This window comes from Echeneis naucrates, chromosome 8, assembly GCF_900963305.1.
Source record: "Echeneis naucrates chromosome 8, fEcheNa1.1, whole genome shotgun sequence".
In the NCBI taxonomy this organism is placed as follows: Eukaryota; Metazoa; Chordata; class Actinopteri; order Carangiformes; family Echeneidae; genus Echeneis; species Echeneis naucrates.
Genome location: NC_042518.1, coordinates 14849078 through 14876814, shown reverse-complemented (window position 1 = coordinate 14876814; position 27737 = coordinate 14849078). Strand labels below are relative to the sequence as shown.

The 27737-nt window shown below is 42.3% G+C and overlaps 1 protein-coding gene across 3 annotated transcripts in view; it reads left to right on the top strand.

The window, feature by feature from the left end:
* The window catches only part of nfixb (nuclear factor I/Xb), a 133966-nt gene that overhangs the window by 16828 nt on the left and 89401 nt on the right, over positions 1-27737 (top strand). The window contains exons 1-2 of one of the 3 annotated variants that reach the window (XM_029508306.1): positions 22376-22577; positions 23068-23599. In XM_029508306.1, the coding sequence (XP_029364166.1) occupies positions 22410-22577; positions 23068-23599 (700 nt within the window). In that variant the 5' untranslated portion in view covers positions 22376-22409. Of the gene's footprint in view, positions 1-22375; positions 22578-23067; positions 23600-27737 lie in introns of those variants that run through there. The other 2 variants (XM_029508307.1, XM_029508305.1) reach the window with 2 other exon arrangements.

Genomic DNA, 27737 nt, shown 5'->3' with positions numbered 1-27737 from the left:
CGATACTATTTCTTTCTCTTTGCAGCAGCGAATAGAGCATGAAAAACAAAAAACCCAACTTGCTGCAGTTTAGACCACTGTCTCTCATAGACACGTGTTTTAATGTGTGCTTGGAAAAATATCAGCTCCTTAATGGCGAAAGAGGGAAAGGCCACAAAATGTGACCCGTAGTTACATTAAAAGGGGGCGGAATGTTTAAAAACATCAGCCTGCATTTAGAAAGGTTTCCTGTAAATGAATTTGGAGTGCGCAGTGTTTCCCTGCAGCTCCGAGCTCCTGTTTGTTTTGGTCAAGGCTTATTATTACCGGGCGGGCACATGATTCGGTTCCGTCTGTGTGTGTGTGTATGTGTGTGAGAGCGTCTCAGGCTCTGCTTTCTCGGACTGTCAGAGGTCAGCTCAGCTTCGGGGTCACCACCTCAGCGCGCATGACTGATTTCTATGTCCTCCCAGTCTGCGGCTCTTTATCTGTGCTATATGTTGCTTCAAGAGGATGTATTATATTTATCTTACGTCACCAGCGTTCCTTATCGCAGAGCAGTGTTTTCAATAAAAATATCAAAGCGATATTTAGAGGAAGAAAAGCATGAGCTAGTTTGTTTTAAGTGGAAATCTGATTAAATGAATGTAATCAATATCCAGACTTTGAAGCATTAACTTTGCATTGACACATATTTGATGAGGTGGCCCTTACCCTCTCCCCTCCCCTCCCCTCCCCTCACCCTCTCCTCTTCTGCTCTCTCTTTCTCTCCCTGTGTCTCTTCCCAAGGCCTGGAAAATGAGTTGGAACAGCTGTTCAGAGGATTAAAATCTGATGGAACCGCAGTCTGAATAAACAGAAAATGTTGGATTTTTCAGAATTAAAGACACACACACGCAATGCGCATGCACGAGCGCACCCACAGACATGCAAACATGCACCTAGAAGCTTTGGTGCCATGTCTTCATGCCAATTAAGCCTCTGAGTGGTTATCGCTGGATTAGCCAGGATCCCAGTTTCCAGGCGACTGTGTCTCACCTTTATCTTCTCACAGAAAGAAACCCAAAACAAAACAAAAATCTAACCCTTCCCAGCTGATTGCTGGTGTTTCATTTCACAAGCTAGCATAACCGAAGTCACTTTGCAAAGAAGTAGAAATTGCCTGTATTACATTTCCCAGATAGATGTATTGAATTATAGTATCACTTTGGGGTTTTGGTTCAGTTGCACATAAGTTTAATTGAGTAGATTCTATATATATACACAGCCTCAGTTTAACTCACTGGTGCCAAGTAGGAAAAAGAAGTTAGCTTGTGAGGATATTTGTGTGGAAAAGTGACCCCGCAGCCAGTAAAGTACTCTGTTTCTGGCCTCTAGACAGAAGAATGAACTCATAGTACATCTGATTGACATGTAGGGCTGATCTATTGTGCTCTCTTGTAACTGAGAGAAGAAGACAGGCAGAGAGCAGGAAATCGGAGTCCCTCATTGGCTGTGCTGTTGCTGTTTTTTGCTGTTCCAGATCACACACACACCCCTCATCACGGGACACTGGAGGTCATAATGTCAGACACTGCTGACGACACAGAGTTCCTTTCATTTAATCATTTATACCATGCTTTCAGTGGCAGGGGAGCGTACCACAAAAGCCACCACCATTACACATTAGCTCATTTAAAGTGCATTGTTGGTTCGGTTGTGTCCTCCTGCCGTGGGTACCACCAAACACCACACTAAATTCATAAGATAGTCCTGCTCAGACATCCCAGTGCTTCAAACACGAGCGTGTTGCCGCGTTTTGCAGCTTCAGATTTGGTAGCATGGCCCAGATTATTTGCATACTGAGTACAGGCGGTGTTTCCAAGCATATAGATGAGAGGCTTATGAAGTTTTCTGTGATTAATGTCTTTGTCAGTCATATAAATTTTCTGTGTGTATTGTCAGCTGATGACTGGGGGCCACCATGCGTCAGCGTGAGCACATTTATGGCAATTTTTCGCAAAGAAATCCAGCGCTCTCTTTGGTGGGGGAGACAAAGACGAGATGAGCTGAGTGCATTTTGGCAGCAGGCGATATAGATTTGAGTTAAGTAGCATGTAGTTTTTATCTCAAGCTGCATGCAGAAAGAGGCAGAACAAACTGCGTCTCATTCAATATCAGCACAGCTGTCCCAGCATCCGTGGAGAATGGATTCCTACTGCTATTGCCATGGGAGGCTCCAGCCAAGAAGAATGGGAGGATATCCAGTGTGTGTGCTTGTGTTTTAAAAGGAAGGCGAAGAGTGAGAGGAGAGAGTAATATGCTGGTGTGTTAGTGTGTACACTATCCGTTTATGTGTGTGTGCTTTTGTGTGTGTGTAATGCTGTCTCCACCCAACTCACTTTTCCTTCGCTCATGTCACCTCTGGCATGGATTAGTCTTTGGCACAACCCTGGCAGTGCCCACAGCCCCATTGCGGTTCTGTGGTCGGCGATATGTTGTGCTGTTGCCATGGCTACCTAACACACACACACATACACACACACACACACACACACACACACACAGGTGCTCAATTACATAATTGAGCTAGATTATACAGAGGAACACAAAATACTTAGTGTACAATATGAGAGCAGAGTGAGGGGGAAAAACGGAGGGGGGGTTAGTTGTATAGAAAGGGGTGGTCTCCATTTAGAAACAACCAAGACAAAATGTGTCTTTACCAGAACAAACCATGAACAGAAAACAGCAGCGCAGTGGTGAATATTTGTGAGCTTTGTCATTGCTGAGCTTCAAGCAGCAGTACAGCATGTTCTTTCCTTTGATTTTGAGTCATAAATCTAAATAACAGTGCCACCATTATGTGGGTATTTGGTGGTATTGTGACAACCAACCTCACAGGGCAATTGAGAATAAGGTGTTTGTGGTGACGCAAATGTGGTGTGCATGTGCAACAATGAACCAAAAACTATAGATTAATAGTGTATCTATGAGTGAGGGTGTGGCACCTTGAGTTTACACAGACAGACAATGAAGCACACCCACATATTTCTCTTTTCCCACTTTCGTTCCTTCTCCTGGGCTTCAGGTTGTTTTGAATAGAACTTGTTTTTGTGAAAATATCAGCGTTGTGTCAAATTCCATCCACCACTTCTGCCACAGTTGATTTACACTGAAGAGCACTTTAAAGATAAAACCTCTGAAGTGAAACGTGACATATCATCTAGGATTGATGAGCCAGTAAAAAAATGCATCAAGGCATTTTTGAACAGATGAAATCATTTAATAACAACTATCACCTGGTTTCTTCTTCTTCACAAAAAATACAAAAATAGATCATTTATATTTTTTAAGTCACTTCTTGGGCTACCTTTTGCTTCCAGATTGTTAATGATGTCACAAAATCTTCATCTAACATTGGGCACAGCCAAATTTCCACCTGCAGCACATGAATGTGAATATTATGTTGATGTATGGAGAGAGACTTTAGAACAAAAAAAAAAAAAAGCTTATGAAACAACACACTCATTCACAATCTCAAAATTAATATGAGCATCAGCTATTTATTTTTACCAGAGCGACCAGTATGAGGCCAGTAGCGCGAAGCTGTCATTGCTATAAAGGATTTCATTCAACAGTCATGTTGTGGTTTGTAAAATGAAGAATGTTGTACATTTTGCAGTGTTTAGTCAGTTGTGTTTCATGTCTAGGGCTACAGAGGACAGACTGAGAAATGTTTCTGAGCATGCTTTGTTCTTGCATTGAGTAAATCTGAACCAATGCCAGTGTCAACACACGGAGCAAACGTTGACAGTAATTCATTCTCTGCTCTTTCCTTTTAATCAGCATGTAACATTTCTGTAAAGATGAGCTGTACGGAACCGAGTTTACACAAAAGACAGACCTAAGGGCTTGAACTTGTGACTGGGAAAAACCAGGAGCGTGCGGTGCCATTGTATCAGTCTGTCACAGGTCAACAGGAATAGATAAAGAGTTGTTGTTGCAGATCACTGACTCCCCACTCAAGGTCACTTCAGTGTGGGCAATCTGGGCATGTTGTTTGGCCTGTCCTGCCTGTCTGTCTGACCTACATCTCACTGCACTGGCTAAATATATACAGTAGACCCCTCATTACAAACCTTCCAGATTAATCTGGATGAAATCTGAGCACCGTTCCTCTCACCCTGCGTGTTTGACTGCAGCTTTCTCTTCACAGATAACCCCGGGCTGACTTTCCAGCTCATTCAATTTCTGAGACATGTAAAAAGAAAAAGAAAAAGAAAAAAAAGACACGATTTAGACATTCATAAAAATGGCAGACACACACACACAAACACATAAGCATTATCATTACGTGAATATGACTGCAGACGTAAGAACATTTGGTCTCTCCATTCAGAAATAGACGACCTTAACATTTAGAGTATAGGGTGTGCCTGTTTGAATTCAAGCCCAACTACATAAAAGTTATATTTTGTGCTGCCTTTTGATGCACCTGCACATACTTACTGACACGAGGCACAGGTGTGCATTCTTTCAGAAAACTATTACTTCCTGGACAGCGTACTATCACATACAGCAGTATGCTGTATGCCCTCACTCTTGTTTTTCTGGTACACCCCCACTGTCAGATGAGCTTTAGCGCCCCTTATCAACACCTCCCACCGTGCAGCATCCTATCAGGTGTTTTTTTATTTTTTGTTTTTTTTTATCTATTTAAGCTATTAAATTATGTCTTAAGGTAGCTATTTTGTTAATTATTGACCTGTAAAGGATTACATCTGTTGATTAGCATTGAGGAAAATGGACATTTCAACCATATTCTTCTTTGGAGCTAACCATTTAATTGCAATCGCACTTAATATTTCAATCATTTATGCATTTCATCTGGCTAACAATTATAATGATGATTCATAACTTTTAGCTAACTGTCACAGACCATCACATTTCTTTTTTTATTCAATCATAATTTATTACTTTTAGATAACTATTTTAGCATATAGGCTATTCGAAGGTGTTTTTAACAGTATAGCTCACTATTTAGCATAACTTAGCATAAAACTACTATTAGCTTATTATGTTGACAATTTTGCATTACTATTAGCTGATTGTTGCATGGTTAGAATTGAAAATTTCTTGTAGCCGAATGTACTCGCTCATTCTGTCCTCTTAATCAATATTTCAGTTGTACCATATGCATATATTTAAAAGTCTCTAGTATGTAGTACTAGTGTTACTCTCAAACTGGTTTTTACACATTCTCTGTCAGAGCTCTGGTGTTGAAGTGTGACAGCTGATTCCATACAGGAATGCTTTTTTTTTTTTTTTTTTAATGCAATTGTAATTTCTAAGTCATCCATTTATCGTCCACTCGTCCTTTTATTTCCATGTAAAAACATGTCTGCACACTTGGTGAAGCGTGGAAAGGCGGTTGCAATCATTTAGACACAATGGATAAAGACATAATCAAGACACAGTTAATGGTGAAATTGTGTTGGTGTTGGGGTTTGTTTAGTTGTCAAGGCATAACTACATTGTGACGGCACTCAATGATGCCATTGCATTCATCATTTTTCACCGCTTCTTTGGCTTTCCATTAAGTGGAGGAGGGATAAAGAGGAAATCAATCGTCGGTTGATTGTACCTCAAATTTCCTAAAGCCTTCTTTCATCATCATGCTACATTACCTCATTTTGTAGCAAAGGCAAAGGAGTTTCTAAAGAGTCCTGTTTGTTCATGCAGAAGTATAATCTACATTAGCTATTTTGGAGATAAGATTATGAGCTCAAACTCAAATTTAGCGTCAACGTTTGAAATTTACTTTTATTCCTTCTCTTCAGGATCATGGCTTGAAGGTTGTGATTAGGCTTAATAGGCATTTATTGGGTTAATGTTGGAAGGAAAATCTTTTCCTGTCTTGGGGGTGGGTGGAGGAACGTAGACACTTGGAGGCTTATGAACCCGCAAGTCAAACAGTAATGAAAACAGTTGTGACCTGATTTCAAGAGCTGGAGAAAAGAGGAGAGGAGATGAAAAATGAGAATTTTGAATTTAGAGACAAAGAATCACAGACAGCAGTTTGTTTGGGTGGCAGGATTGTGAGCTTTTCTGTCTTCATGTTCTTTTTTACTCAATTTCTCTTTGCCTGCTTTCTTACCTGCTTGTGTTCCCTTCCATTCCCTGCCCTGCTTCTTCTTACCTTTCCTCTCTGTTTCTGTAATTCTGCCTCCCCGTCCAGCAAGGAATAGCTGTCACCCCAGGGAACAAAGCGCTTGAGCTTGCTCTTCGAAGCAGGAAGTTGGCATGTGGCCAAGGGTGAAAATCTATACTCGGTTGCATAATATAACATATCTTTACCTCAGATGAACTCTGAGGAGGCCTGGCAGCTGTGAGCAAACAGAGCTGGAGGGCGGGAGTTTGTGTGTTATTAACTGACTCTGTTTGTGTGGAAGTGTCTGTGTATGTGTTGGGCATGACTGCATGCTCTATACTTCTTGTGACTTGTATTTGCTGGCTGGTGCGGTAGGCCCGAGGCTGTTTGAGACCCCTTCGTCAGTTGAGCAGGGTGCAATAGAGTCAAATAGACCCTTGTTGAAATCCAAAAAAAAAAAAAAAAAAGGATTAGAGTCAAGTCGAGTTGAGTAAAGGAGACCGGGGCCAAACAGGGCTCAGGGTGAGACTCAAACACAACTCTGTGGCTTCTCCTTTTGGCCCAGGCAGCCAGTAACTACTATCCGAACTACAGCTGCACCGTACTCTGCTAGGGAATTCAGATATAAACTTTCTGCTCTGTTTAGGCTCTGAGAAATAGCTGCAGGATTAGTGTGTGTTACATGGAAAGTTGTATATTTAACTGGAAAGTGCTGGATGAGGATTCCATGTCACTGCTAAAATATAAAACACAGATGGACCAAATTTAACGTTAACTCTGAGTTCATGCAATGGCACAATCCTCAGACATTCATTGTGACAGTTATAAATTCACTTCCATGTCGCAGTCAGCTTTATTGAGATGTCTGGCTGGTCTTGATATCCCCTAATTAATATTCTTATAGGAGTCCTTCTCGATGATGTGATTACCCAGCAACCATAATGGGGAAAACAGGGTGCGCCACTCCTCCTCTTCTGTGGCGGCTGTTTCTACAGCTCAGTCAAAATGGGACATGAGGGGAGAGGGGAGCGCATACCTGAAAGCAGTTGCCTGTCCGACATGTCAAACTGCTGTCACTCATGAAACTCAAAACTGGGCTCATTACGGTCATCATCTGGAATAAAGCGCAATCATCTCAGCCACCTGTGGCAAGCTGCCTTGGTGGAAAGACTCTCATAGGCCTGCCTGTTAGAGTTGCATATCAGCTCACACATATTTATTCTATTCATCCTGTTTTTTTTTTTTCTATGTGCACACCTGAACAAAAGTATTGGGAAGCTAGAGTAAGGACTCATGTGGGGACCACAAATCGACTGTATATTGCAGCCAGTCTGTGTAGATTTATGATGAAAGTCAATATGGATGGTGTGGGCGGGTATGCAGAGGTGCACATTATGGTGAGTTTTCTTCTTTTTTTTTTTTCTTTCTTTTTTTTTTTTTTTCATACTTGGGAGTGCTGACGGCCTTGAGAATGGAGTAGTAAAGCAACACCAGCGTTCTCTTTCAGTTCAGAACGCTTACAGAAAGAATTACAGCATTAGGATGGGAAAGAACAGAGGGAAATGGGCTGAATGAAAGAGTCTGTATATTGTAAATACAGTAGACTGGAGAGCACTCCACCTCCTTTTATTTTTTCTACTGGTACGATTTGTTTGATTTACTCCGTATCAATCAGCAGAAGATGTAGTTAAATGAACTCGAAGTATATTTGAGAAAACTTCTTTATGGCTGTGGCCGTTTGTATTCTCCTTTTACTTTCCTTGGAAGCAGCCCGTGATTAAAACAGACGATATAGGCGTATTCTATTTCCTAGGGGACTGGAAGGAATGCAAATGCATCATAACCATATTATACTAGTTAGGAGCGGTGTGTGTTGCCAAGCCTCTGGATACAGTAGAGAGTAGACGCAGTTACACTAAAGGGAGCCGAGTTCCACAAAGAGGCAGGATCCCACAACTGCAACAACAGAAGAGGATATCTGACACTGCTGGACTATATTTGACATTTCATGGGACACACACTGCACCGAAATCTTTGCAGCATTGAAAAAAAAAAAAAGAAAAAAAAAAAAAGCCTTTTGCCTGTCTGAAAAAAACCTCAAAAAAAGTTTTTTGTCTGTGTGGATGTGCGTCCGTGTGCTGCAGAATCCGTTTGGCATTTCTGTTGTGAGGGAAGCATGTTGCTGGTGGGACTTTGGCCTGCACAATCCCTCCTCTGTTAAAACAATGCGGCAGTTGTCCTCCCTAACCTAATTACTCCCTCCAGGGGGAGAAAGGCAACAGCACCAAATCCCATAGTTAGGAGCTCTGATCTGGGCCCTGCTGTAAGAAAAGGCTTCATTCATTTCCCTCCCTCCTTCTACCACACATGCACATGCACAGACACAGACACGTACGCACACACACACACACGCTTCCTATTTTTCACAGCGATTGGGTTTGGCCTGATAGAAGCTAATTATGTCCTAATATAGTCAGATATTTCTCTTCATATCTATTTCTTTTCCCTGTTGTGACATTTTATTATTGTCAAAAATTTATTGGTGCTGCAAACATAATTACATCTAAAGATTGGGTAACGTTGTGAAGATCCGCGAGCATGAGCTCAGTGATATTAACAGGACACTGGTGCATACACTCCCTGAAAAAACTGAACAAGTTTGGACCAATACAGCACAGATGCATCACTGGGCTGATTTTATCCAGTACAAATGGGTTGTTGCACGATTTTAGTGGTATTTTGTTGTGTAATTATTGGGTTATTTGATCAAACTTAAATATTCTCATTTGGACCCAAACTACAGGCACAAATTTTAACTTTAAACCGTGGCCACATCATTGACAGCTCTACAGTAATATGACCTATGAAATGTTATTCATAATATATAAGCTTTAAAAGGTTTAAGTTTTAAAAGGACCAGAGTGGGTGATAATAGTTCACAAGCAGGAATATAAAAAATAAAAATAACAGTGGATCAGAATAGTTCTCCATGGTGATGAGGCAGCGTTTACCCCTCTCTTGTGTTGTGGCTGTATTGAATCAAACTCAATATTCAATATTGACCCAATACACATTTTTATCATTTTATTGCTGAGTCATATACCCAAAATTAAATATGATTTTTAACCCAGTGTTAGAAAAACAAAAGCTCAAGTTTTACTTGAGTCCATTCACAGATTTATTGTTACACAAAATATTGTAAGTCAGACCTGCAAAGGAAGCGCGATATTATAGGTGATCACAGCAAGCAGTTGCATGTAAGTTTAAAAAGATCCAGTGACTGATTATTATAAAACCGCGGCACAAACACTCGGTAAATAATCCATTGTGTTGGTTAGTATTGTTCCTGTAAATGCTGGATAAAGTTAATCCAGTAATCTGTTGGTGCTATATTGATCTCAACTGGGTCGGATTTGATCAGGAAATATTTGGAATGTTCTATATTTAAGGTGCAGGTGCTCTATACCTTAGGAAATGTACTACATTTCATATTTAATACAATATTCATAATGGTTTGTCTGATTATTTTGCTGTGTGATGACGCCCTGAGCAACCTATTGTCCTGAATATCACAGTAGCACACCTCTTCCCAACTCTGCTTTTGTTAGACAAAGAGTTTGTCAATTATCAACATACAGGAATTGTTTACATTTATTTCAAGTCTTAATTTATTTCCAGTGCTATAGAAAAGCTGTACATCTCCCAACATCTGAACCTGAAGAAGATTAGAGGACTCTTCAGTTTTCAATGAGCTGAATTTTTCTGCACAGCTCATAACCTACTTTGGTTTATCACCAAACTCGAGCTTCTGAAATTTCACTACATACAGGACAGACTGGGAATGCTGTAGAACTTTTGATGAGTAGTTTATAAATATACATTTCTATATGTCCCATCCCATATCTTATTTCTACTGGGGATATTGACTCAAACTTGTGCTCAACCTCATCATCTGATTTTGTGTAAAACCTGAATAAGTCAGAAATCATTGGTCAATTAAAGTAAAGAACTTTGTGTACTTATTTCTTCGTGTGAGATGCGTTTACTCCTTGTCTTGTTTTCCATCTCTCATCCTTCCTAACCTTTCACCTTTCATCAGCGTCTGTCACTTACTGTCACTGGGCGGTTTTGAAAACTTTATTACTGTTAGTTCAGCCAAGGAAGTCCACATAGGAAGAGGGGAAAGGGATGTCTGTGTGTGTGTGTGTGTGTGTTTGGTGTGTGTGAGAGAGTGAGTGGCATTCACCAAAAGAGGAAGGGGAGTTAAGGTCTTAATTCTTCGTCAGCTAACCTGTTTTGTTTATTTATCTGTCCTCTCTCTGGGAGATTAGAGCAGCCATTGTGTGGAGGCTTGGAAAATAAGGCCTTAAGTTTATATTTGCTAATTTTTGCGGTGCTGCATTGTTGATCCAGACTGTTAGGGTTTAGACTTCTTTGTTTATCTTGGGGTGGGAATCCATTTGTTGCCACTAAGATTGAGATTTTTTATTTTTTTTTTCAAGGCCCGACCTGTTCATGTAATAAACGAAACCAAAATCAAAAAATTCACAACCTATCTTCCCATTTTAAATATGTTTTAAATGGTGTAGTGGACTTTTCTTTTTTTTTTTTTTTCATTTGCTTTTGTTCAGCGTTGCTCCACACTTAGAAGAACGAGCTCAACAGACCACACATCCCAGATATTCTTGGGGCATATAAGGAGACGGCGGAGTTCGTGTATATGTGTGTTAGCGTGTCTGGTGGCGCAGTGTTTGTCTTAGGCCAAGCTCCTTTTCCTGTGGTGTGTGTCTGTGCGTGTGTGTGTGTGTGTGGGCTTGAATCCATCCAGCCTGAGTGGACCCTGCTCCCTGTTTGTGCAGCTCGACACTTGCCCTATGGCAGAAGCGGAAGCTGTGCTTTAACAGCATTAGCAGGGCTCTTCCTTCAGCCTGCAGCCCTCTTTGTTAACCCTATCACTGTCCCCACGCTCCTCGTGTACGGCCTCCTTTGTCTTCTTCTGATGGCCTCCACAGCTTTGCTTCCTAAACTAAAGGAATACATTTTCTCTATGTTTCCTGTCCTAGATGTGTCTTGTCTTTTTCATTTAACTCTTCCCATTCGCCTCTCCTGTTTATTCAGTGTCTGCGCCAACTTGTGAAATTCGGCCGTCATTGGCAGTCGTGACTGACTTTCCTCTCAGACTCATTTTTAACCCTTTCTTTCTAATTGAAGCCAGCAGCAAGTTTATTAACCTCTCATGATGCTTTAGTTCAGATGCCTAAAAATGGGGTCTTGCAGGCTCCACATGACTTTCATTTCATTTTTAGATCACATAATAATTAGCATCACTCTAACTATGTTGATGCTGGTTAATCAGTCTTGTAATTGATATTTTTTTATTTTTGTTTGGCCGTCACTGTTTTGCCCTCTTTCCTTTGCCATTATGTGACAGTGGTAGTTACAGGGCACTGCCAATACTGAAGATATTTTAATAAATATAATTGGTAGATATTTCCTTTCCTATTTTTTTAATTCTAATACTTTTCTCCCCCTCCGCCCTTCTCACCCTGCCTCCTGTTCTTTGTCTTTCTCCTGTTATCCTTGCCGTCTTTATCAGGGCTCGTATAGACACATACAACCACACCTCCGTCAAATATTCGCCCCTGGTTGTTTTTTTTTTTTTTCCCTTTTTCTTTCTTTCTTTTTTTTTTGTCCAAGGAAAGCATTAAACAAAGTACAAGCCTAAAGGCTGCTGAGCTTTTCGCTTCATTCGAGACTCATACAGGCAGGACCTCAGATCATCAGGGTTTAATTATCAACTTATGGCTATGGCTTAAGCTCAGTTACTTGGCTAATTCAAATGGAAACGTATAAAGATAAAAAGAATATATAGAGAGGAGGCCATAAGAGGGTGGGGCTTTTGGGTGTGCAGACGTGGAGGGTGAGACAGTGGGGGTTGTGAGTTAGGGATGGCGGCAAATCATTTGCATAAAGGGCAGGGCAGCATGCCCAATGGTGGAAAAGGTTGGCATCACGCCTTTCAGACTGGCATAGAGGGAAGACTGGAGAGAGACAGAGAGAGAGGGGGGTGTAGTCAATAGTGCATCCCTTGTTCAGAAAGAGGAGGTCCCTCGCTGTTGGCAGGAGAGCAGGCTAAATCTCTAGTTTGATTGTGTGCTAGATTGCCCCTTTATTTGTCTGATTGCAAAGCGTTCAACACTGCATTAGTAGTGGGCTTTACTTTCCTGGAGCCTTTATTCAGGAGGGAGGGGTTTTTTTTGTCTTGGCCTTGTCTGTGATTGTCGCCACACATATGTCTCCGAGTTTATATTGTGTGCAATCAGCGCGTCGAGAGATTTGGGAAAGTTTTTCACCTATGTGTTTTTACGAAGTCTGCATTTATCACCACCCCTGAACTGCAAATACCACTCAGGTTAAGGATGACGCTGATTTAGCCCGCTGCCATATTCAGTTGTGATTTCATAGACAAATACAGGCCTTGAGACGACTGCAGCGAGGCAGCCAGTGACTTTTTCTGTCTATCTGTGTGTGTGTTACCTTCTGTCTGTCAGAGTCACAACACAACACTGCTGTTTCCTTCACGCCTGCTGTAGTTTTGATGATGTCATGGTAGAAGAGAGTGAAAGGGATGATCATTTAGTGAGGGCCTGTTATTTCTGGCCCTGGCTCTGTTAGCACTGTGCGTTGAATTTTGGTGCTCTCCACATCGCTGGCCACCTGCGGTCATTACGACCGCTAAGAGTGCGATGCTGGCAGACTCTATGTGACCACAAACCTTGATAACCTTTTTAATTCGGGGCACTGTGGGCCCTAATTAACACCAGTGGTCTCAATTCACTGCTAAGTTGTTTGAAACTGATTTCCTTTTAATTTCATACTGAACAGTTTTTAATTCTAATTTAGAGCCTTGTTTTTTCTGAGCTGAGAAGGAATTTAGTTAATAAATGTGAAGTGAAACACCAAAAGAAAGAGACTGCAACAAACAAGAGCTTTTTTTTATTTGATACAGGATTTAACCATAAATAGATTCTTTTTAAGGTAATTGCAACCAAATAAAGCTTTTTATTTTTAATCATAGTGCTTTAATATCAGGCTAGCGGTGCCACCATAATACGATATGCTGTGTTTTGTGTATTTATATATTTAAAGTCCAACATTCAAAATCATGAATCAAAGCACAAATTATACAAACAGCACGAAAACAAAAATTAATTTCAATGTGTTGATACACATAACGCATAGATGTAACTGGTTGAGGGATATTTTCAAATATTTCTGTTAAAATAATTTATATATAAAACATCTGAAATTTGTATGACCATATTAAAAAATATTGCAATATTAATTGTGGTTTAAAGTAAATTTTAAGGTAGAATACGTTACAAATCTTTTGCAGTCTAAGTACCAGATAATAGTATTTAATTACAGCATGAAATGAAAAAAAATATATGGTTTCAGTTGGCTACAAAGATAATATTGAATGTATATGCTGATTATGCTTAACTGCTTGTTTATAAGAGATCACAAGTTCCTAATCTCTCACAGTGTCTTGTACTTTACTAATATGTTTTTTTCATCCGTAGGATATTAATCCGAAAAGCAGCAGTCAAATAAATGTTTTGGAGTGTAAAGTAAAAATAATTGGAAATATACTCCTAATAAGGACGTGCAAGTACATTAGAATTGTGCTTAATAATAGTGTCTGATTCATATAGTTTCATTGGGCCAAAACAACATAGAATAGAAAATATGCACCATAATGTTAGACTGTCTAAAATAAAAGGATTCTGCCTCTGTAAAGGAAAAGTTCAACATTTGCCAAATAAAAGTCATGTTCCCATATTGATGCTCAGACAGGTTTATCCTTCTGTAATAATTCGGTCTGTTTCTGTAGGGATCATACGTTAATGTGCCCTTAATGCGATATTGAAAAAAAAAGAAGAAAAAACTAAATGTAAAACCTCTGTGTTCATGTTGGCACCTGTGACAGCCCTTTTAAACACATGTTCACAATCAAGAGGCAAAAACAGCAGTATCAAGTAAAAGGTCAGGTCACAGTGCATCCTGTGTAAGATCAGCTATTCTAACGTATTAAGACAGTAACAGTATATGATCTGACATTTGTGGCCTCAGGAGTGTTAATACACTGTGTTCTCTCATAAATCAGTGTGAAAAAGAACACTGTGCACCTGGTGAGAGTAGGGTGGAGACCAAGCTCACACCTTGCATAGCCTCTGCAGCTCCCAAATAGTGAAGCCTATCATTAATCCCAGCGGTGCAGCAAATTAACAGGATTTCGTTTTCTTACTTTTTTTTTTTTTCAGACTTCCTTAAGTGCAACCAAACTGTTTGCTGTCAAGTTTAACTTTCAAACAATAGCGTTCTGCTTCAGCGCTTGAAACACAATAATGCTATGTCAACTCACTTTCTTCTCCCAACATTGTGTGAAAGACTGACTTCTGAATTTCACACTCATCTCTTTGAAAAGGGGAGTAGAGCCCTGCAGCTTTGTTAAGCAGCAAGTTAACACATGAACCTGAGGCTGCTTTTCATTTCAGTCTGTGCTGTAATTCAAATTCTGTGGAGGGATCTCTGTGCAAGAGGAGCTGTGGTGCAACATCTCTTTGCTTTGAGCCTGTTGATAAATCATTGTGCTTGTAATTTTCTGTGATGTGTGTCAACCAAGCTGCCTGGATCAAAGATAGTGTGGCATGGAGCAACGGCTACCAGCCACTCGCTGCTTATACTGTTAAAATGATATCATATCCCTATATTTCTAGCATTTCATCAAAAATGTATCACCTTCCATCAATACCAAAATAGGAATGCGAGATCAAAGAGAATGAATTTGCTAAATGCATTTCTTTGTTGCAGGCCAGCCGCTCCGTGTTTACTGATTACAGAGCTAGTTTTTACCAGGGTAGAAAATTAACACCCGCCATCAGCCAAATGCTGCTAAAGGCTGGCTGCTTACTCCAAGTTTGTCTCCTCTACCAAACAGTTTGGCAGGCACAGTATTTGGATCTTGGTGACATTGTGGGAATCAACTGGTGTGTATTTCTTTATATTTTTCTTTTCAATTTTACTGCTTTAGTTAGTTTGATATAAATCTATAGAGCAAAGACAACAAAGCAGAAAGACATAGTCTGGTGCGTAGTATCACCGTGGCTCAGCCGGCACTGGCAGCAGTGTGAGCAGCAGTAGTGTTGGCTGGCACAGTGAGAAAACACTCAGTCATGGCTGTTGTTGTGGTGCTGAGTCGGCCTGCCCCAGCACAGCGAGTTGCTCGTGCACACACACACACACACACACAAGTTAGTGAGACGCAGGGCGGTTCCTACATCCAGCTGCACATTCTTTCTAGACAGCGGCTGAAAGAAAAGGTTTTCTGTGTGTTTGTGGTTGTGTGTGTGTGTGTGTTTTTGTTTGCATGTGCATGCAAGTATGCAAAAACAGAGTTGTGTGCATGAGGCTTCAGGCTGCGTGGAGGTCAGCCCTGAGTGCAGACCCCAGTTGCGTCATGAACCCTCCTTGATTAGGATGAACACCACAGGTGTGAAGCTTGAGTAGAATACATGTCAGTGTGTTCCTTGGCTCCTCCCACCCCCACTCATCAATACCTCTGTCTTCATCCAAGAACATCTGCGTGTCTCAACATGCGTTCATTCACCTCCTTGAGCAGGAACAAAATGTTAATTTATGTGAAATGGTTAAAGAGTTTCATAAAAAGACTTCAGCAGCACGCAGTACCTGCAAGCGTTTCTCATGTGTAGTTTTGGTTTTGGAGTCTGGACCTGCTGGAACCAGGTCTCCATGTCGACCTGCGCTGCTGACACATGGAGTGGGATGGCTGGAGGTGGTGAACCAGCCGTTCCACATCCAGCGGCCTGGACAGTTTTGCAGCGCAGCGAGGCAGCAGAGCTCCTTTGTGGGGGCTGGAATGTGCCATGCGTACCTCTTCCTCAGCTGACCCCCCCACAACCACACACATACACGCACACACACCCCACCCACAGACACACACATACACAAGGCTCACCCTGGGCACGTTAGCACGCAGCCACCACAAATTGCTTGCAGATTTTTCACACATAGTAATGTACTGGTTTGTAAACTTAGATAAGTGCAGCCGATGCTGGGTGCTGTGCTTCGTGGATCTTCACACATCACTTGTTCGCTACAGAGTGTGGGGACTGTTTCCCTTGTCTTTAAAATTTAATCTGGTGTCTCAACCCCCCCGTTCCTGTTTCTAATGATTAACAGGAGTGATTATTGTGTGTGATAGTTATGGAGGATCATGTGGCAGCCAACGGAGCTTGTTCTGATTGCAGTGCAAAACCACAGCAGGCTCAAGAAGATGTGCAGAAGAAGTGCTTGTTTAGTTTCGGACCAAAACAGGGGACATATACTTGCTACCTGCTGATATCTAAGTTCACTAAATGGTCATTTTAGAAAGTTTCATGATTTGGGAGAAACTTGGTCTTGATCTTGAAAATGATGATTTTGATAGAGTATCTACCCGGATGAATGAAAATGCATTGTTTTAAGAGTTCATTGATTAAATGTACACCTCTACCTTCGCCTCCACCAGCCTCCAACATGGCTTAGTATTTTTACCTTTACTCTCCGTCCCTCCTGACCCTGTCTCCTCCACCACCTTCTTCTGCGCTGGCTCTATGTCAGCGTTCTGAGCCGAGGTCAGGGGGAGCCAGTGTCAGGCTCTGTCTGGGGTCAGGGACGCTCAGTTGGGCAGGAGAGGACAGAGCCCATCCCCAGCAGCACAGAGCCGCGCTAATGAAGGGCCAGGCGGCTGGGAAGCCCTCGGGTTATGCAGACCGTGGTTTAATTGGTCTAATGAGATGTAGCGTGGCCTCGGCGAGGTCATTTACCACAGGACAGAGTAAGACAAAGCAGGGCGCAGAGGCCTGCCGCTGGGTCAGAGACAGGAAGAGACTTTTATCACAGTCTGAGTTTGGTTCATGTTTCTGAAGTTAAACATTTATAAGTGATATAGACAAATCATGTCAATTGTTCATGTTCTGGGAATTTAAAAGAGCTGAGATTGCTTGGATGATCAATGTTAGTTGGGGAAAAAAAAGCATTGAAAGCCAAACATTTATCAACAAAAAAAGGACTTCATAGTGCCAACACTTTGATTTTTTGGCTTGAGGATGTGGCGTTTAAAGCAAAGCTTGCTTTTACCTCCATCAGTCCTTGAGAGTCTGTGAATGTTGTCTGTGTGGAAAACAAAAGGCAGAGTCTGATTTCTATTTCTTTTTCCCAGCATGCATTTTATTCACCTTCATTTTACATGGAGAGGCTCTAACTTTTGAAATGGATAGCGTGGCCTCCTGCAATCCATCTTTATTTATTCATTTATTGCTGCATTTTCATTCACCATGCAAACGTGAGGACATACAATGTCTGATAACTGAATGTCTGATTTCCCGCTCAAACTGTAGAAAAACACCAGTAGACCTGAATCGAATCATTACTCCTTGGTAAAATAATTTGACAATCTTCCCATATCTGTTTTTCTTCAGTAAAATGTAAATTATGATCGTGTTAAATAGCTTGATGACAACTAACAATAGCCTATAATAAGATCATCTTTCAGGGCCATTCATGGAAAGTAATACAAAAATCGTGAAAATCATCTTTTTGAAATGATGGATTTATTCGAACTAAGATTGAAACGCAGAGGCTTTCTGGGCGGAGTGATGGATCAAACTGGGTTTTTAGAGTAAAAGAACCTTTTCTCTCCTCCCTGAAAGAGTTAATCCGAAGTTGGCAGCCAACTCCACAGTCTCGGTCAGACGTGCGGAGAATTGAAAAATAAAGGACTCGAAAAATCATTTCTTTTGTCCTTCTTGACATAGACTATCCAAATTAAGATCAAGATTTCATACGCACATTTTCTTTTCTAGAATAAAATTGTTGCAAAGGAAGAACGTTTCTGCGAGATTAACACATTTTAATATTTTTTACTTCCTGAAATCTGGTTGTTTATTTATTTATTTATTTATTTTTGGAGGGGGTTTCAAACTTTGGTAATATCTAGGTTTATTTAGCTCTATTTATTCTACATAGGCTGATGCTTTTATTTATCAATCATAGTAATGCAATAATAATATAGCAATATTAATAATAATATATAGCAATAATAATAAAATCTAAATAGATGAAAACCTAACAAAAAAGTTCAGCAAGGCAAAAAATAAAAAATAAATAAAACAAAAACAAAACAACTAAAACAAAAGGAAAAAAAGAAATCATTGGCAGCATCACGGGTCATTCCGGTCTTACGGGAGAGTGCTGCTCATTTGCTTGACTCCATTTTAAAAACATATCTGCATGTGTTTCCAGCGCTGATATTAATGGACGGCAGGTTTTAGTAGCCGTGCAGCACAAATGTCGTTTTCGGGAATGCCAGCCCGTCTTTTTTTTTTTTTTTTTTTTTTTTTTTGCTTCTTCTTCTCATTTCCATTTTATTCCTGGCAGATTGCACGGATGATGTCTTCACTCTTTTTAAAGTATTTATATTTTAAGTGTCCTGTGAGAAGCGAGTGGGGGAGAGAAAGATGGAGAAGTGATGGTGCATTTTTAATTGTCTTGGCTGAGTTTTTCATCCTGTGAACGGGGCCTGGATGATGTTTGAGGGGAGGCAGCCAGACACACATGATGGTGGAAAAATAATCTGACTCTAATTGGGTGGATATAGGTCTATTAGTGAAACTCAACCGTTTTTTAATTATTATTTTTTATTTTATTTTATTATTTTTATTCCAAGCACCACGTGCAGGCACAGTCACGCTGCTGATTATTTATTTATTTATTTTTAATTCTTTTTTGGGGCCTTTAAGTGACGCGCAGGAAGCAGGTTTGGAGAAAATATCGCGTTGAAAACAGCGACAGCTCCGACTGCTAATTGATAATAAGCTTGAATTAAAGCTAAAGGCCAAGCGCATTTGGCCTTAATTTAATTTCCAGGTAAGGAGATTAACCCGGAGACACCTACCTCCACGGGTTTATGCAGCTTCGATAACCTAAATAAGCCTTTTAGTATTTCTACACAGCGACGTGAACGTCACACAATATAGGAGCCAGTGTGCTGCAGAAGATAGTGGAGACATGCAAATCTCCAGTGGAGCTCACCCACGAAGAGTCTGAATGATCGTCTCTCCTCCCTCCAGCTTTTGGCAGTTTGAGAGAATCTGCATAACAGTTATTCCTGGAAAATAAATATGTGACTTTTTTCAGACCATGGAAGGCAAATAGCATAGCTAAGGAAAATGACTTAAAGCCCCTTGTAGTCAAATTCCAGTGACATTTGAATGGTGGTTTATTTGCATCTTGGCAGGGTCACCCGGAGAGCTGTAATTCTTATTGAAAAGCAGACACACAGGAATCACATTCAAGTGCCAGTTATCTGCTCTGGCTAAGTTTCCTCATGTTTCTGCTGCAGGTGGTGGAGCAAGCAGACGTGGTGTAGGACCGGTGGCACCTCTCTCTCTGTCTCTCTCTGCGTGAATATGTGAATGCCCCAGCTTCCTTCGTTCCGTTATCAAGCCGCATATCAAACTTTGGCAGTGGCCAATGACATATACACCAAGTGGGAGTGAATGTGCAGGTGTGCCATCCTTTGCCATGAGAGCTGGTGTTTCATCATGAGGATGATGCTCAGGACTCAGTGAGGAGGCTCTGATGTTTATTAGTGAGAGGAGGGTGGTGCCTTTGTGTGTCTGCAGTTTAGCCTGGAGACCATGGTCATCATACTTTGGTCTCATCTGGGCTCTGTCTCTGTGGATGCTGTGACATCCCCAATGGTCATTTTCTCAGAAGGAGTAGAGACATTTATGAATTGAAACACACACATAAACAATTATTCTCAAATTCTTATTTTTTTCCCTCATTGACAGTTTTGTCCATAACTTCTTAGCACTCCTCTTCAGATGTCATATTTTTTTAAATTATCATTCAAGAACTCAGAAAATATCAAGTTTATCACTGAACATGAGATGGAAAAGCATCAAGTCCTCAAGCTTGAGAAACTGGAGCGAGAGATCCTTTTCCTGTTCTTGCTTGTAAAGAGCCTGATGATGAGTTGATTATTAGAACACGTGCAGATCCAGTTCCTGTCTGACTAACAAATGATGGTTTCAGCTCCACACTCACTTCTTTGCCTCTGCAGATGTGGAATGATGTGTGATGTTCCAGGTCTTGTGTTCTAAGTAGAGTTTTGAGCGTTGACATCAAGGACTCGAATGACTGCATTTGGGTCGGAGCTTCAGGTCCTGGTCTGTGAACCGGCAGCATTTTGTGCCTTTAGATGAGCTTTCTGCAGAGCAGGTGCAACCCTGATTGACAGGCTTTACCACGAGGCAACATGGCAGCCGTCGCCGCTCCCTGGCCAAACACACTCCAAAAGACCCCTCCTGGGGGACTCAGGAGGAAGGCAGAGAACGGCAGTTTTTTTTTTGTTTTTGTTTTTTTTTTCCCCGGTGTTTGGGGAGGATGTGAATGCTCCTGCTGACCATTTATCCTCTAATGGAGCCAATTCTATTTCCTCTGCCGCTGCCTTCCCCCTTAAATTCTGTAACCATTTCTGCATTTGTGCATCTAAATCATCTCGTCAGTCGTCTGTCTGTGTGTGTGTGTGTGTGCAGAGGAGAGTGTGGCTGCCCGGGTTTGTTTCTCCCTTTGTTTGCTGTGGTAAACCCACAAGCAGCTGCCGGTGGTGGGGTCTGGAGGGATTCTGAAGCTGTGTGTCCTCTCTTTGCCATCCTCTGCCAAGGTGGCATTATGCAAGCAGAGAGAGGGGTGGAGAGAGGCAGAGGAGCGCGGCGGAGGATGGGGGGGGTTCGTGTGTGTGTGTGTGTGGGGTGAGGGAGTCGAGGCGACGGCGGCCATAGTAAAGATGGAGGCAGGCTGAGGGCTGCTGGGATTGGTGCAGGAGAAGACTTGCTCCCCTGAACTTTGCCTCTGTGTCAGAGTGGAACTTGTCGATTTGGCAAATTGTGCAGCGTTGGACAAGGCTGCGCGCTCTCTCACACTCCCACCTGCTCCCTGTTTCCCACTCTCTCTTCTGCGCGCTCTCGCTTCTCCCTCTCTCTCTCTTTCTCTCTCTCGCTGCCACTACACCCCCCTCCTTCCCCTCTTCCCCTACCCACCCCTCTCCTCTTTCTCTTTTCCCTCCCTTTCAGCTCTTGAAGCTAACGCATTGGCTGGGCTACAGGCATCTTGTTGCCAAATAGGTGGGCCCTACTCGTGTTGGCAAACGCTCAAGCAATGGTTAGGGAAAGAACGCGGAGAGGACGAGAGACGGCGAGCAAGAAACAGAAAGAGAAAGAGAGAGAGTTGGAGAGAAAAGGGGAAAAAAGAAGCAGCACTCGGCTTTGCCAGCGGTCGTATGCGCTCGTCCAACATTGATTCGGCTCTCTATTTTTTTTTTCCTCCCTATTCTGTGCTCTGCTCTCCCTGGCCCCCCCATCTGTGTGTGCGTGTGAGTGTGAGTGTGTGTGTGTGTGTGTGTGTGTGTGCGTGTGTGTGTGTGTTGTGAGTGTTGCGCTGGGCCCAGGGATCAGAACAGACACCACTACCAATTACACTTTGCCAAGGATTTTTTTAATTTAATTTTTGGAAAGCACAAAGGACTGTTTATTTTAAGTGCATCTATCCCCGTTGTTAAAGTTCCTTTATTTTCTCCCACAGCACAAAACTGTTAACATTTCTATTTTTACCCTCCTTTTTTTTTTTTTTTTGGGCGATACAAGTTTTGACTTGTCTTTTTTGTCATTTTGTGCTTTTGTCTAATGAGCTACTGGCCGTGATTCTGCAGTGAATTCTTTACTTCCTAAAATCTTGTTGTTGGGTTTTTTTTTTTTGGAGGGGGTTTCAAACTTTGGCCCACTGTTTTTAGTGAGCAGCATATTCTGCTAATTATTTTCCTTTTTTTTTTTTTTTTTTTTTACAACCCTCCCTCCTTCCCAAGTTTTTTTTTTTTTTTTTTTTTTTCATCTGCTAATTCTCCAAACCCTGCCAAACCAGCACTTGCTTTACATTGGGGAGCGCGGGAGGGAAAAAAAAAAAAAAAAAAAAAAAAAAACTGGTGCAGGAGATTTTTTTTTTTTTTTTTTTTTTTTTTTTTCACTTTAAACGCTGTGCCAAATTTATGATGAGAGTGCAAAATGGTAACTACCAGGCCGTCTGTCTTCCTCTTGCAGTGTGGTTTTCTGTGGTGATTTCTGCCTGCTTTCAGTTTGTTGTGGAAATGTGAGTCTGGTTGGAGCTCCCTTGCATGGTAGCAGAGATAGGAAATGGTATGGCTGATCTTTTAGCAGCACATTTCAACAGTGGTCTTGTGGCGGCAAAGCTTGGCGGTGGTGAGCGACCGGTGTGTGGCAACCCTGGCACAGGAACGCTGTGGCGAGATCTGGGCTTTGTTGCCCAGAGATATGTAGTGAAGGTATTATGGTACAGCAGAATAACTTCTCTCTTTACAGCAGAAACACGGGAGTGCAACTTGGCTCAGCTTTTCAGTTGCTTTTGTATTTGACCTTATACATTTTGTGTGTTTGTTGTCTTTGTGTATTTGTGATGATGGAGGCTTTGCCTTATAGCTTTGCATCTTACACTTCTGATTAATTTTCATGTTTATTACTGCATGTTTATTTATATTTGATCTGATTGGTTTATTTTAGTTTAGAACATTTATTAAATAGCTTTTTGGAATTTAAATATTTTTGGCAAGCAAGTGCAATATTACATTTTAAATTAACATGTCATAAATAATTACTGGCAACAATAAATTGTGTGTATTGTCATACATTTCGTTGCACCATAACACTCTATTGCTTCCTTTTAGTTGGGATATTTATGGTAAAGATTTGCATGCACTCTTTAAAAGTAAAAGCCTTTTTTCAGCCTCCTAACACCACGTCTATTTCTCTTCTCAGGATGAATTTCATCCCTTCATTGAGGCCCTTCTCCCCCATGTCCGTGCCTTCTCATACACCTGGTTCAACCTGCAGGCCCGTAAGCGCAAGTACTTCAAGAAGCATGAAAAGAGGATGACCAAGGACGAGGAGCGCGCGGTGAAGGACGAGCTGCTGGGGGAGAAGCCAGAGATCAAGCAGAAGTGGGCCTCGCGCCTGCTGGCCAAGCTCCGCAAGGACATCCGGCCTGAGTTCCGCGAGGACTTTGTGCTCACCATCACGGGGAAGAAGCCCCCTTGCTGCGTGCTGTCCAACCCAGACCAGAAGGGTAAGATCCGCCGCATCGACTGCCTCCGCCAGGCTGACAAGGTGTGGCGACTGGACCTGGTGATGGTCATCCTTTTCAAGGGCAGCCCCCTGGAGAGCACGGATGGGGAGCGGCTGGTCAAGTCGCCCCAGTGCTCCAACCACGGCCTGTGTGTCCAGCCGCACCACATTGGAGTGACGGTCAAGGAGCTGGACCTCTACCTAGCCTACTTCGTCCACACACCAGGTATGTGACCACACACAAACACACACATTAGTTCCTTCATTTGGCCTTTAATACACAGACACACACGCACACACAGGTCAAAGTGTGATGTGCTACACACACTTTGGCATGTGAGTCACACAGATTAGACCCTGCCCTTTACTATGTACCAAGCTGAGCTGCTGCCAAGGCTTCGATAAACACAGTCAGGACTCAGATAACAACCCAGCTCTGACATTTAAAGGGACAGTCTGTGCTTTATAAAAACAGTTTTTCAGATCGATGTTTCTATCTGGTTGAAAGAGATTCTGAGAATTTGACAGTCAGGCTTAAAACCTCTGTTTACCTAGAGATATGTTTGCAGTGGTACATTTGTTCAAGTATTTGTGTGCAAATTTGTCTAAATCCAAATGTGCATGTTTTCTGGTGCCATCTGTAAACAAAAGCATCTGCAAACCTGTTTATCTGCGTGTGCGTGTGTACGTGCATGCGAGCTGGTTTGTCATGTGTCTGTAATCCATGTGTATGTTATTGTGAGATTGGTGCGTGTCAGTAGCTGTGCGGTGTGTTTCTGTAGACTCTTGGGATGTGTGTGTTAGTGTGTGTGTGTGTGTGGTGGTCTGGAGAGCGCAGTGACAGCTGGCCCAGTCCCAGATAGTTCAGAAGGCAGGGAGAGTCAGCCAGTCTACAGCCGCCTCAGCCGAACACCACTCTACACACACACACAATATGCATATAAGTGGACACACTCAGGAGCTCTCCCTTCGTTGTTTGTCTCATTGTGCTGAACGCTCTCTCTCACACACAGACACACACACACACACACACATGCTGAGATTGTTCTGGTTATGACGCCGTGGCTCTGCCTCTGTTTTATTTTTCCATACACAACACATGTTTGCTGCTGTGAAAGTGCAGTTCAAGTAGAGGTGGTGAAAATGTTGCAGTGTGTCATATTTATAAATCTACATCTACAATTTTTTGCACGAGAGCAGCGACACATACTGTGAATATTCACTCATTTGACACTCACAGCTCAGTCAGAATAAACAGATATTTACTTATATAAATTTCAAGATTGATTTGTTTTGTTACTAGATGATACTATATTGTTTAATATTAGTTATAAATTACTGTAATAATATTGTAATGTTAGCAATTTTGTTGCTTTGTAAAATCATCTAAAAAAAAAGAACACTTTGTTTGATTGAATAAAAATGACGTATGAAGTGTATCAATATTAGTGGGATATTATTGCAGTGGTCTTCAGAAGGGCAGGACTGTTACTCATTGCAAATAATCCCTTTCATCACTGCTTCATCGTCACAAACAATCGATGTGTCTGAGACTGTGAAAATGTGTGTATTACTTAGAGAGCTGTCTGACAGCTGAGTGTTAACACTGTGCTCTGTAGATGCTGGAAGATGCTGTGAATGTCCTGTGTGTGACTTTCTGCTGGATTCACTGTAATATATATCAACCTGAGGGCTTTTCTCTCCACACATCACACGATCACAATTTCCTATGTTTTTCTTTTTAGTTTTTGGTGATTGACTTCATGTGTTGTAACTTCGTGATTCAGGTGTTTGCAGGTGGCACCACGTGTAAACGCCCATCTGACACACACACACACACGCACGCACACGCGAACACTCTCGGTTACAGACCCTTCTCTTGTCCTTTGCTGTTATGCAGGGTTCTCTTACCACAGACTGGCATACAGTTACAGGGCCTTAATTCTTCTCCTTGGCAGGGAGGTGCGGCGTTCCTCTGTGACAGTGCCCCATGCCAGGCTCCTTTCAGCCCAGTGTGTAACTCTGCTTGAGTTTGCGGGGCCTCCGTGAGCGCCTCTTCCTGTTCCACAATGCGCCGTGGCGAACCGCGGCTCAGATTAGCTCCCAGCGCAGCCTGGTGCCCCTCAGAGTAAAGCCTTTTTTTTACTCTGTGCCAGAATTTAGCAGCTCCTCACCCCCATACACACACACATGCACACACACCCACTGACACACAAACACGCACACATACGCACTCAACTCGCCTTCATCGCTCTGCTTTTTGTACATATATGATTGTTGTTATATAAATCTGTTTCAAATATAGTCATTGTTTTTTTCATAGACACCACAAGCCTATTCTTTAAATTGGAAAATGTTTTGCTCAAACATAAATAGTGTTATTCATTTTTGTTTATCACAGCTTGTGCTCGTGTCTAAAACGGTCAAATGTCCTCAGCTGTGGGAGGGAGACTGTTTCCTGTCCTGATCCTGCTCAGCTTTTCCACCGCCACCTTGAAAGACGCCTGTGCAGCACCTTGCAGACATAACTAGAAAGAAACTGAGAGTACAATCGCAAATAACTAGAATTTCTTTTGAAAAAATCACCTTCGCCAGCTCAAATTGCTATATTTTCCAGGAAGCAGAGCTGGGGGTTAACCAGAGTTTACAGAGGACAGGCAGACAGTGGCTCCATTCTAACCTTTGGGGTGGCAGCATTACAGTTTTATTCTTAGCGCCCCCATTCCAGGGTGTCTGTGTCTTGCGGAAGCTATCAGTTGCCAGGCCCTGATGATTGGACCACAGCCGTCTCACCCGCCCGTCCCCACCATGACGTTCTCTTGTCAGTTCTCTTGTCCCATTGATGTCACCGTCACCAGCTGCAGGAGGAGGAGGGATGAGAGGAAGGGGGGGAGGATTCTGCTTTCAAGAAGCTTGATTGACAGAACAGGAGATACACACACGCGCAAACACCCTCTCACACGCTCACTTACTCCCTTTGCACTCTGTTTTTGCTTCCCTATAGTACAGTATGCGTCTCTGCTTTTGTCCAATTATAGACTTGGGCCCTTCCTGGCGGGGCAGTGAGAGCTGGGGCAGATCAAAGCAGCTGAGCTCAGATCTGCACTTCTGCTCTGCAGCTGCAAAGCAAGGTTCTTCCACCAAAAAGAGCATTTTCTTCTGACAACTACCTGGCTGAACACACACGCGTGCATGCACACACACACGCGCACACACACACAGAGAGCATGTTATAATACAATTGTTGTGGACTGATCAGTAAGTGGTTCATTTTCCTCTGACTGACTCTGCTGCATCTGATGATGATGATGATAATGGTTCAGGGATGTGGAGGAAGAGAGGAATGATAGCGAGAAACCTGGAGGGGGTAGGGGAGGGGTCTGATCAAATCTTTGATCACATGTCTGGCTTGCCACTTGAGCGCTCTGGGCCTCGCCTGACCTTGGAGACGCCCGAAGATCAGGTCATGTTTTTGTGAGTGATGTGTTCCGTATTTGTCAGTCTGACGAAGCTGCACGGTTCCAGCATTAGTCATGTTTGGAGCCCGAGCTGCCTCATGCGGCTTTCATTATTCGTGCTGTTATGATAAAAAGATGTTTCTCAGAGTGCAGCATATCTGTATCATATCTGTTCTGCGCTTGAGACAGACGGACTACAGAATTGCCTGGGCCACGTCCGAAAGCCAACTGCATTGGTGCGCTTTTATGTTGTTTTTTTTTTTTTTTTGGTGTCAGACCACAGTAGCGTGGTTGTGCCGCTAAAGCTCATTTAGCAATCAACGTGTCTCTGTGTATAGTCCCCACTTTACAAATGGCCAAGAAAGTATCTTTTAATGGAGCCTAACAAAGAGAAGGATGGACGGTCAGACTGGGAGACTTAACGCCTTCACATCACACTAATCCATCACACACATCTTATCTGCTTTGTCTAATATCCTGAGCTTCAAAAGGAAGTAGCACTATCAGATGCAGTTGCATAATGGAGAAGAGACCAAAGAGAACAAAGTGAGATTTGTTGTTTTTTTTCCCGACACCAACACATAAATGTGTAAGTGTGTGTGAGCGTTTGTGATGTTTTGTCAAGGAGACAAGATGTGGCACTTTGTTATATGCAGTGAGAGCAGGTAGTTACATCAGCAGCAACACTTCTGGAGAGTTGGGTCATGTCATCCCGTCAGTTGCTGAGTGTTTGCAGAAGAAAAAGAGACACATAACGATTTAAAGGAAGGAGAAGAAAAAAGCCACTCTGGGTCTCTTCTTTTCCTTGGCGCGGTGTGTCTATGCAGAGCAGAGCTTTCTGGACCAAGAGCAGAATTGTGCTTCAGTGTTCTGGCACCGCTCCGTAATCCGGGCCAGCACAGAGAC